Genomic DNA, 13,372 nt, shown 5'->3' with positions numbered 1-13,372 from the left:
TAACACACCATATTATTGTATAGACAATAGGTTATCTCTAATATTCTCTATGTATTATAATAAATTACGCTCCGTTTGTGTTGGTAATAAAAATATGACGTGGCGTGGCGTGGCGTGGTGTTTGGCTTCAGTCTCAATCGTGTTTTGAAGTCAATCATAAGACGGTGTCACTAGTTCTCGGATGGGTGATCACTCGGGTTTTAGTGACAAAATGTACTCGCAATGTATACACGTGATATAACCGACCGTACCCTCCCCCACAGTTAAAAACCTACTACAAAATATTTGAGCTAATTACCATATACATTAAGCCTTAACTCAATAAAAATAAATCAAACTTGTACTATATTAATGTACGTTCACGAATTTGTTAAGTTATGAATTGTAATAATAATAATAATAATAATAATAATTTAGAGAACTTTAATTTTAATATTTTTCACAATATTCTCACTAAATATTATACACTCAAATTAAAGGACATCATGATGGTGAATCAATAAATATTATGACAATAATTTAATTGATTTATTTATTGTCATCGGTTTAAAGCCTTGTGCATTTCATTTATTATTCAATATTTTATTGGGTTTAAGCTTGCGGATTACGCTGCTCCCCCAATAGCTTTGATGAACCCCACTGGATGAAAATATCCCTTTCGAAATTGCTTTGACAGCAAAATCGTAAACAGCCATCGGTAAATAGACTTAAGGATATCTCTCAAAACTGTTCCTTATATTATACTCTCACGCAAACAAATCTTGTCATTCACTCAAATTCTGTGTGCGTTAGTAAACAGATTTTCCAATATATTATTGGCAAAACTTCAAATCAAAATACACCGACAAATCCCAATTTTATATTTACGAATCTTAAATAATGTATACATAATATTATGGTCAATAATGTATTTAGAAAAAATGGATAGGTAGTTCATCTTAAATAATTTTTGTAAATAATTTTTAAGTATGATACCAATTATGTATAATATTCAACTATACATTATAATATTATAAAATAATACATTATTAATTATTCAGTTTGTTTATTGTTTTATTAATATTATCGCAAAATTTTAAATGAGGATTCAATAAAGCATGTTCGTGTTAAAAAATGAAAAATTGAGTTATAATATTGATACTAAAAAATGTATTAAACTAATACAAAGAAGATTATTTACATTTAAATGTATTCTAACTGTGATACATTGTTTGTTTCATTTTTACATTTTTAATTTAAATAAAACGAAAAGAATAGAAACTTCAGAACATGTTATAAAGAATGTCATAAGAATACGCTATAAATATCCTATGTATTATTATGTGTAGGTATATAAAATAATATAGCTCGTGTAAGCACGTTATAAGGAAACGGTGTTAGAACAAGTCAGAATACTCGAGATCCGACGACCATGTAATAATAATAAAAGGGGTTTTGCTGCCAGCATGCGCCTTTGCCATCACGTAGACCCCTCTCCTCTTAATTTTCGGGTGTTACCTACAAAAACCCGTGAAGGAATTCTCCCTGCCCCAAAAGCCCGCATACCTTGCACAAACGTCTCTTCCCCGAGGGCACATCGACATTATCGTCCCAAATTCTAACATGATCGACATTATGCGATAATATCGCGAATAACTCCAACACGGCTGTCGGCTGTTATAAATCAACATCTCAATACTGTGTACGTGACACAATACGGCACTATATTTTAATACATAAATAATTATAACCATTGTAAATCGTGTTTGGTGAACATTTTTTTGGAGTTCATGTCTAAAATTTACGTGTCTATTGATCCATTTTAAATAAAATTTCTTCAAAAGAAATTTAAAAAATAATATGATCAAATTATTTTTTTACATAAATAATATAAAATATTATACATGTCTTTTTTAATATTTCTTATATTTCTATAAAATAAATCCGCATAAGTCATAACGTGATTTTAGTTGATTATTTCATAGTTTTCTTTTAATAATCCAATTTTGACTATATTATATGTTGTACATGCTAATATTGTAGTCATACCTGATGATCATCTCCTATATCAGGGGTGGCGAAGCTATGGCACGCGTGCCAGAAGTGGCACGCATCACATAAATATATGAAATAAAAGTTTACAAATAAATTTGTACCTAATAAAATATGTGTAATTATTGCATGCTTTTTATTTTCATCTTACCTAGTAAAATCCATTTTTTTTTTGGCACGCGAGCATATTTCAAAATACTTGATTTTAAGTTTTAGCACTTGACTCAAAAAAGGTTCGCCGCCCCTGTCCTATATGCTTCTATAATAGATTGAAATACTATAAAAGTAAAAAGTAACAAATATATTAGGTATAGGTTATACCTATACATTATGTTATGATACATTTTTATTAGTGCTTATAAATGAATTAATCAACAATATAATATATAGCAATTAGTGAGTAATAGTAATGACCTTAACAAATTAATTTCAAGCCTCTAAAAAAATAATTTTTAAATTGTTGATAATTATCTTTTAATAAATATTTTATAAAAAAAAATTCTTAGATCAACGGTTGTTATTACTAAAAATAAAATAAAATTGTTTTTGCATCTATTTACCTTAAACGAGATTATACACCTAACAATCTTTCTCACTACAATAAGATACATGTGTTTAAATGTATTCGTCTATATTTGATAAACGAAATGTCATCATCAAATTGTACCTATATCATATTATAATATTGTGTAGCATGCACAGCTAAGTATATTATGTACGTTTATATTATAATAGTGAGATATTATATAACTTGAGCTGGAGTAGTAGTAAAGGGTGGTAAGACGACAGACGGCTTTCGATTTGCATTCTCCGAATGTTTTATGGGCAAGTCAGCGAAAGGCCTGATAGTAATTTCGCGCCGACCAAATCTAATAAACAGACAATTCAAAGGCTCCGTACTGGTGCTGCGTAAGCCCACCAAGAATGTGCATAGTCCTCTCATAATATTTATATGAAACCCGGTCTGGGTATAGTTGTTTTTTTCCATCCGCCGTTGACGCGTTCTCGTTTTATTTCTATTTATTTTTCGTTTTATGTCTCGGCCAGACACAACACACGCGGCGTATATTAAATTTGGTACGCTAATTTTTCCCGTTACCATTACCGAAATATTTCACCATTTTCAACCCGAATGTTATTCCTGCGTCCTTTTTCGTCGTTCTGGCTCCCTATAATACGGCAGCAGTTGATATTACAGCGCTTACTGTTTAGAGTTTATTGTATTGCAACGCCCATGTATAGTGTCGAATAGCGTAATAATTTATTATAATAATATAGTATTTGGTCACTCTCTGGTTTTATTCACCCATACATTTTCTATTTTGAACTAACGAACACGTTCTTTTCGAGATTTGACAGTATTCATATACCTACCTTGCGTATCTACTTCGTTTGCAATTATTTGAATATATTTCAGTAAGTTTACTCAAAAGATTTAACATATACTGTATTACGTTTTTATTGCTTGTCATCTACGATTAGTTTATTTCATGACTTATGTTTGTACAAATATTCACTTATTTTTGACATCAAAAAAGTGAAGAACTCCTTTGAAAAAAACATTTTATTTCTGCTAATGTGTGGAAAAAAAACAACATTTTTTAAAATAATGTAATAACAATATCTCCTTATGCAGTGAGTATTAAGAACCAGAGTCAAATTCAAGGTCATGGGTTCAAAAAAATGTCTTTTAACATAAAACACACTGTATACAACGATATATTTGTAGTGAGCTTATGGAGTCCTTCTCTAGAAATAAATTGTGTAACTTTGTATACATCTCCTACTTGCACATAAATAAGAAAAAAACAGAAATATTGATGATAATTTTTAAAAAAAATAATTTTTGGAACACGATGTGTAGGTGAAGTATGTCATAAATATTTGAAATTGTGATATACGTATACCTGACAGTTTCAGAATCTATTATTTTTGATAATATTTTAGATCTGTTTTGTCGTTGGTGTATGTATGAGTTTTTTATGTATGTTTTTTGTATGTTAGTCATTATAATATTCCCTTTTCCAACAAAATAAAGAAATCTAAATAAATCTCTGCTTATACTACGTAGTTAAAAGTTCAACATTTCAACGAACACAAAATATATACTCAGAAAACAATTGTTTCGCCATTTAAAATGTATACGAAATTAAATATGCTTATATCATTTATATTTTATAACATCACTATCTACATTCTACGCATAAAATGCCTATTCATATACTTATTATAGGTGCGGTAAGGCTATATTTGTATAATATTATATTTTTGTTATGGTAACATATGTACTTAATATTTTATTTAATTCAGAACTATTTGTCTGTGTAGTTTATACTATCTAGAACAGCTGGTTCGGAAAATATATCACATGTCACTCATTAAAAAAAAAAAACGTCAAAATATGTCCCTAATTTATTATAAATAATGTTATGAAATTAATTTTCGTTTGTTTTTTCTCACTCTGTAAAATATAATATTGTGGACACTTGCATAAAGTATAAAGTATAATTAATAATACAAAATCTTGTCTAATCTGATAAGTAAAATTAAAATGTATTGTCTCAATATTATAAAAATACATTCTGATACGTAGTATAATTGTTAGCTACCTAACTTATTTTTTAAAAAGATCAAATCATGAAGCAATGCATGCTTATTTATAACAAATACATACTCATTTTCGAACAAAATAAAATTTTCACTTTGATACTAGCCATTTCAAATAAGCTGGTATTTAACAACGACATTTTGTTAGAATGTATGCACATGATAATAGCGTGTGTTTAGAATTCGCTGTACATATTTTATATACATGTCGTCGTACAAACTTAAATATTATGTATTGTACATTATATAATATTTGGTACGACGGCGATGAGTATACTGTAGATATGATATGCTTATATATATATATTTCAACAATATATTGTCAGCATAAAAGCTTAGTGTTCTGACGTTTGTTTTCGGTCCGTATACCCAAAGAACTAACGCACATATACCTTACACGTGACTGCCGCCAGAGGAAATAGTAATAATAATAATAATAATAATAATAATAATAATAATAGAAGTGGAAGACAAGAAAACGTCTCGGTGCCGGAGGAAACAACAGTATATGCTCGCAGTGCAGTAGTGCACAAACGTATACATTATAAGAAGGAGAACTACACACGTCTCATATATTTTATAGTATATATGCATAATATATCATGTTTATAGCGGCGGCGAGGCGGGGTGGTCGGTACACGAAAAGGAGTGGTGCCGGGTGCCGGGTTGGTAGTTTTTGAGTACGTGAAATTCACGCTTTCCGCACGGCCAAGTCGTCGAGTGAAACAGCGGTGGCACGTGCGGACGGAATGCTTTTGTGGAGCTCCTACGCCTTTCGCCGAGCGTCAAAATGTTTTTATTAAATTTTAAATTGCAGACTGACGTGTATGTTTTACACGCGCGCACGCCTTACATAATACGCGGTCAACGCTGCAGCGTGGCGTCCCCCGCAGGCGTCGTTGTAAGCACACGCCGCTTAAATAGTACCCATAATCTACGTATAATGTATATGTATACATATCCAACTGTGTCATTTTTTAATAAATATATGTCCACGTACCTACCTATCGTGGAGAGTCGTGCATGAAGTTTAGTCGTTTTAAATAATATTATGATATGACAATGACCAGTTGTCTCTCATTGTATTAATATTATATTATATCTCTTCAGAATAATACAATAATTTCAGTTTTATGAGGATAATAATCTCGATTTTCATTGTTGACATGTAAAATATTGTCAGAATATTATGTGTAGCCATTCACGTTACTGCAAGTAAAACTAGTATAATATAAGCTGTACAATTTTCCTTAACTATGACACTGATACTCGTACAGTTATATGTACGGTTATATGTTAGGTATTTGTAGTTGTATGTTGGTATTATAGATCGCTGGTTTCAATGACGAACCCAAGAGAATAATTATTTAAGTAAAAACGGTGTTTAAAATATATGTAACTCATCGGCAGAGTAATAAATTTACTGATAAACCCATTAGGGTTATAATCACATTTGGAAAGAGGAGGGAGACAAATCCAAAATCCGAAGTTGAGAAACTATACTTTGCATTGGTGTTTTCAACCATAATCCTTTCGGCATAAATAAAATAAACTAAAACAATATAGCTGATAAGAAATATATATTTTATATATTAAAAAAAAATTATAACATAAAGGGTATTTGCTTTGCTCAGAACCCACAATTATAAATTATAATATAACTACGGTACATTATATCGTTGCTAAAAGCTACAGGTACCTGCGGGTATCCTACCTAACCTAACCTAACCTGAAGAAGTTAATAGAGTTTAAAATGCAACAATTTTATCGTGAAATGCAACAATAAAAAAATCCCCGTTTATTAAGTTAGCTCCCACCTTCCTACTATACGTATACAAAATATTAAAACTTTCAACTATACCAGCTCATCGTTAACACCACGCACCGTGTTTCGTTGCCATCATATCGTAATATTATAGCGTGTGACAACGCCCGCCACAAATATTTCTATTGCTCCGCAATATTATCGTACGTGTTTTATGACCACAACCACAATTATATATTTTTCCGAGAGTGGCGTAGGAACCTGCAGGGAACCTGTGACACTATAATAATGTGCATATAAAAGTATTATATTTTATAGTAATAGCACTATTTCGTTGTAGGCGTACGTCTGTATTAATACTGCTCACATCTTGAATGCTGTACGGCATATATTATATAATAATTTAGAAATTTGGAATTTACCATTAACAACTTGTTCATTTAATTGAAACCTTCTACTGGAGAGTTCCGTGCATAAAATATTGCAATATCGTATTCACACTGCCTAAATAATTCATTGCAAAAATGTCTTTTTCGTATAATATTATGTATTTCACCGTGAATCCTTTGAGTAGTTCTTTTTTTAATCAATCAATGTGAACGTTTGTTATTTTCTTTAGAATTAAATCGAATACTCCTTTTTTCTCTAGCAAGTTGACCGCCCTACCAGTTGCACTGATCTTGCAACGAAATCCTTGAGGAACTAAATATATGCACTCAGTAGTCTTATGACCTTGGGCTGATTATATATTTTGATACCTACTCAGATTTTTACTAGGGGTTTCTAGTACAACAAATTCCAAAGATATAAAATTATAAATGATCTTGAAAATGTTTGAGTATTATTTATGAAATACTCAGGACACAATCGGCAAGTATAAGTAAAATATTGATGGCAATAATTGATCATTTGACGTGTATCACGTGTATGACACACAAGGACTAGGCTATAGATAACTTGCTAGAGTAGAGTTAAAATAATGTACAGGTTTAAAATGATTGCTATATAAACAGTGTAGTCTTATGCTGTTATACTATTAGATTGAAAATTCGTACAGCTTATAGGTATAATAGTGATTTTGAGATACAAGTCTTGGAATAATATTATTGTTGAGAGTGTGGCGTTTGACTTTGTTACACATCGGAACTTTGATCGGGTGGAATAAGTATTTTTCCACCGCCACCGCGGCGATATTCTCCGCGACATAATACCAACAGCGATAATAATAATAATAATTTCGTATATATATGATGTAGGTAGGTACGTGTAATATTATCTGCGGGGCGATCGAATCGTGCGGGCGCTTGCGAGCGTGTGTGTGAAAATTCGCGACGGCATTGCAGTGCGTGCAAAAGCTATGTCGGCCGGGACGCGCATTAAACGGTGCGCGGGGGCCGGGCGTAAGCGTTTTATCGGTGTGCGATTCGGTGTTAATAATTCGTCAAAGTTGTCCGACTTGTAACTACAACACTCGGAGGCGTTACCAATCAGCCGCGGCGCCCGCCCGGGTTTTGGGGCGCCTTTGATGTTTTAATTAAACCGTGATTAACGCGCGCGCCACCCGCCGCCGACCCGCGAGTCTGCTGCTCGCGCGAGGGTCGGTTACACAAACAGCCGGCCGGCCGGCGGACGACTGTGGGGACTGAACGCGCATCGTGGACGGCCGGACGACCGGCTGAAGAATTTCAATATCAAACGGCTGTGCATCGCTGCGAATTAAAAAACTATCTATAAACAGCTCCACGCACCCCGTCGCGTCGGTGGTGCTGTACAAATACCGACGAAAACAAACTGCCGCGCTCGCGTAAAACGAATTAATGTATAATATAATGCGAAACAGAATATATTATTATTGTGTGTACTTATAGTTTATAAGCGCGTCGTCCGCGGCGGTGGTGGACTGCTGCAGGAGCTATGTATACAGCAAAAGCCGCCGCGTATATATACGTATTATTATTATTATTATTACTATTATATTATTGGCGCTCTCGTATAATCCTTTTTAGTTTTTTAATTTTTCCACCCGTATACATAACAATGTACTTAATGCGCGCGTACAACGCCCGACGGAAAACCAAATCCTTTACCCTCCGCGAGCGTGAACACACATATAGTAATAATTACATTTAGATTGATTTGCAGCGCCGCCGCCGTCGTCGAGCATTTGATCGTTCAATTTTGGATCGCGTCTTTTGTTTGTTTTTTATTCGATTCGATACAACTATACGCAAGGGGGTGCGTTGTGTATTTGATACGTAGGAAACTCGTGTATGTGTAATTTATATGCGATAGGGTTGTAATTTTTGTGTATAACGCGTGTTACAGGGCGTAATCAGATTCGCAGACGGTTCGATAGCTATGATACAAAGCGTCTACGACATGTACGAGTTTCAGGAGTTATCCAAGAGTCTATCTGAAGTACCACCGGGCAGCAGAATTATTCTTATAGGTAAATATTTTTTTTATTATCCATAAACATATTGGTTAAAATTGTTTGTCATCTTTCTCAACTCATTCGTTAATAAAATACACATTACTGCCTCATTGTTTTTGAAATTTAAATCGCATCGCCCAAGTTTTTAAAAAACAAAATTAGCTTATCAACATAAAACTGTTTTGAATATATTAAAACAATTATGAACAGCATGAAATTCAACAAAATTGTCATGTATAAGAACTATTTTCGTGTGTGTAGAACTGTATTATATGGGTGGTGAATTAAACTTTGTTTATAATCAGAAATAATTTAACCAAGTACACATTTATCAAATTGTTGTAATATTTTATAACAATAAAATTTTTTTTCTCCAAAATATTACTATATTTGTTTTATGGTTAAAGTCAAACTTGTATTTTTGATGAAACTTTCCATTCGAAATTTTAAACCAATTAAAATAACTGTCATTATAGCTGTATCTAAAAAAACAAAAAGAGGAAAAGTATGTAACTACTATCTTTGAATTATAGCATAATGTTATATACTTATATAAATAGTGTTAGTAATATTTGATAAAAATTTCTAGTATTAACGTTAACCCGTTTTTAAATTACAGCAAAATAAGGAAACTGATTAAAAACTGGTTTTGTGTAAAAATTTACCTAATTATTTATAAAATGTAGTACTTACTGGGAATTAATTTTTTTTTTTGACCGACTAGATTCATTTTTAGAATATATTATATTGAAGTTAAAATCTTGTACAGACAAAAAAAAAAATAACACATTGTAAAATCAATACAAAATATTACATTAATTCAAAATGTGCTGAGAATCTAAAATGCATGCAAAGATAATAAAAACCATTCAAATGTTTGTTATTTTATACATTTTATTTTTTTCAGGAACGTTTTTGGACAAAGCCGAATTAAGCTGCTTACTTAATAAATGTATAGATTCTGAAAATGAATCACTATCCTGCAAATAAGTTTTAAATAAAAAGCGTGAACAATTCTAACCAGTGATTTTAATTTTCATTAATAATGATAGTATTGTGTAAAACAAAACCGGTATTTTGGACAAAAATATTATTCTCATATCATGTTGGTATAAACGTGAACATTGTACAAAATTTTGTCTTCCATTGCTGAAAATGTATTGAATTATTAGATGCTAAATTAATCTCAATGTTACTCACATCACTTTACCATATTCTTATTACTATTCTAATCTACTTTAATTTTATTATCAAGCCGACAGCTTTAAGTAACTCTCTTGAAGTTCATTGCGTGATTGGAATAATATTATTCGTTTATGCATATATATATTATACTCGTACAGCCTATGTTGGAATAACTTCAATCACCAAACAACTACAATTATAAAATAAAAAATAAAAACAATGAAAATATTGAGAAAATCGTCAATCATTATAATCAGCTCAAACCACAATAGGTATGCGACCTAAGCTGCTCAACGGGTGAATTATCCCTATTGCCTCTTACTTCTACGAGAGAATCTCTTATGTGTTTTCAAATCAAATTGTTGTATTTGTTAGTCATTTAAATGTAATGGGTATATTTATTATACTCGCTTAATTTTTAAAATCACAAAATTTTCATAGGTTGACGGTAGTTATAAATGTCAACCCCGCGGACTCAAAAACTACATATTCAAATTTGGATTTAGATTTATAACAATTTCAGAATAACTGCGTAGCAGAAGAAATTATTTTCATTTGAAAAGAAGAAGTCTGTATCGTTACTGGTCATGTGATTTTTAAATAACACTGAAAATCTAACTATGTATTTGACAATGCGGTTGTACTAAGTAAGTATTGTTGAGTATTCCAAAAATCAGAATTTTTAGAATGCATTATCAAAAATAAAAAACGAGGGATGAGCGAAAGCTTGGTGTATCGTATACGTATATAAAATTATATCTTCTGGAATACATCGCCAAAGACGTCGTTGGTATAAACGACGGAAACCAATTGTTTCGGCGACAAAGGCACTCGATCTCTCGTGAGAGGCGTCGTTGAAATCAAATAAATGACTGAGGCCCTGTGGCGTCTACGGGCGCACTATTAGTCTTTCGCGGCCGGGCGTGATTGTGAGGCTAATATGCTCACGTTCTTCACTCCTACTGCACAACTGTCTCGAAGAGAAAACTCGTTTGCTGTGCCGGAGAAGAAAATAGCAGAGGAAAAAGAATAGAAAAGAAACCGTTTGAACGAGTCGTCGTCGTCGTGAATATTACCCTCATATAATATAATAATATATCGTGTAAGTACGCATCACGAGTCTTGCTGATAACCGAATAGTATGACTTTAACATTACTATATAATATAAATAGGACCCCGGAGCGAAAGTCCGATTTTAATTAACCGTATTCGGCGGTGTGTCAGCTCGTCGAAATAAATAATGTTTTCGCCGCCACGCCTCCGCCGCTGTTTAAATAATCGCGCTCGATGGCCCCGAGCTGGTCGACAACCGTCGCAATCGTTTGTAGTCGTCTGCTCGGGAAATATAATATATATTTTATTGTAACCGCGAAAACCTCCCATATCCGCCCTTTTTTCTGTTTGTCGCCGAAACGAGGCCGTCTTAGTTTATGGTACAATATTATATGGTGTATTATATTATAATACACCTATATTATAAAATCACAATGTATCAAAATAATATGCAGTTTCTCTGCGCACAATATCTCGTGTAATATGTATATGCTATGGTACAAATATTATTGTATTGCTTTCTGCTGTTGGTCATGTAATACATCCTGTAGGCGCGGCCTCTCGTTGGACTCTACGTATGTTAAGTTTTGACAACGTAGCACGTTCGCGAATACCACCTACATAAATTAAGACGCCACAATTCGAAACAATCATATAAATATTAAGTGTTTTTTTTTCTAGTGTAACTCTTCAAATAAAATAAAAATAAAACATTGTTTTTAAATTTTAAGGTATAATAATATTCTATAGGTATACACGAGAAATATTGCCCAAGTAACTGAGAGTAGACTCAGTCGTGGAGAACGGTCATGTTGCACGAGGCAACAACTCGCGTGTAAGTTTAGGTGCTTCAATATTTGGGTCGGTGGACTATAGATCTGATTCTCTAGTTTTACATACTACTCATAAGTCATAATACGTATGTTCACTTGCCCACCCGTTTCCATTTTTCCAAATTTTTTAAATAAAATTTAACTCCCTAATATTATATTTATTACATATTCTCATGGATTTATACGACTGTCTCTGAAATTTTTACGGCGCCGGTTTAGCTTTAGAAAAAGTTGTTTTATCGCGTGGTCCGACAAACATACCACTAAAAACAAAAAAAGAATTGATATACTTAGATACCTATTTTATTATTTCAATATTTTTAGTATGGGGATAGAAGGAATACATAAATACAGGAACTTATTAATTATTATATCCTTATAAGTGTACGTATTTTGAATAAACTATCATTATCACAATTCGTTTTTAATTAGATTTCATAAATATTACCAAATCATCATCATGGTAAGATGTTAATTTATTTCAAAGAATTTTGTATCGATATGTCATTTTATTTTATTATTACACCTCCCCCCTCCTCCATAATTTTATGCTTTCCGAGTAATGAGAATCGTGAAAAAACAAAAAAGTACATATTATAATTTATGTTATGTACCTGGGTAGCTTCCCTGCAATTCTTAACTTTAAATAACTTTATTTTCGCCATTTGTTTCTCAAAAACTATTAGGGCATATCAGTCTTGACCTCTCTGCTATACCTAAGAGTGCAGTTTCTATTATTTTCCCATCGGTACATTTTCTGGAACTATGTATAAAACTTTTACTGTTTATAATGCAACGTCGTTCTTAGACTGTTTTATAGAATCAAATAGTATATTGTGATATAGTATTAAATAATTTAATACTATATTATAATAAATTGTATTCCTCAGTATTGCTACTTCTGGATGTATTTATTTACTTATTTTGTGATAGAATTAAAATAAATATTCTTATCTTAAGCTATATTTACCTTTTTAATACCTCCCTAGTTAATGATATCGACAGATCTGATAAAGTGTGCCTATAAGAGCTCAGAATTTAGGCAGAACCTTGCAGTTAAAAAAATAACAAATAATAATACTTACCTATCATTGTTAATTCTAATATTATGAAATCGACGTTTATCTAATTATTTTAAAATACATTAATATCCAATGACTGTTTTTATTTTGTTTAGGTTACATAATTTTAACAAGCTGCGCAAAATATTTTTCGTGCTGAATTATAGTGAAATGGTAAATACGTTTAGATTATAATATTTTACCTATATAGGCCATCATTCGTTCAATAATAAACACGTTATAACTGGTGTTGTATAGTGTGCGATTATCGCGATGTGTGGTATCTGTATGAATGCGAATAGAGTCGATGACTGTGATTATGTTAACGATGATGCTGATGATAATAATAATATAGTGACAGTTGTTTGCAGAGATTTGAAGTGGCCCCTGGTCGATGTCTTT

The 13,372-nt window shown here is 32.1% G+C and overlaps 1 protein-coding gene across 1 annotated transcript in view; it reads left to right on the top strand.

Moving 5' to 3' along the window:
* LOC111041183 (COBW domain-containing protein 1-like) overlaps positions 1–9,857 on the top strand; it is a 28,849-nt gene extending 18,992 nt beyond the window's left edge. Inside the window, exons 12-13 of the mRNA XM_022325395.1 lie at positions 8,729–8,852; positions 9,745–9,857. Of these exons, the coding sequence (XP_022181087.1) occupies positions 8,729–8,852; positions 9,745–9,827 (207 nt within the window). The 3' untranslated portion in view covers positions 9,828–9,857. The remainder of the gene's footprint in view (positions 1–8,728; positions 8,853–9,744) is intronic.
* The last annotated feature ends 3,515 nt before the right edge of the window (positions 9,858–13,372 follow it).

The sequence above is a fragment of the Myzus persicae genome, unplaced genomic scaffold (assembly GCF_001856785.1).
Source record: "Myzus persicae strain clone G006 unplaced genomic scaffold, MPER_G0061.0, whole genome shotgun sequence".
Lineage (NCBI taxonomy): Eukaryota > Metazoa > Arthropoda > Insecta > Hemiptera > Aphididae > Myzus > Myzus persicae.
The sequence above is the reverse complement of the archived record's forward strand: the minus strand, read 5'-3'. Positions and strand labels throughout refer to the sequence as shown.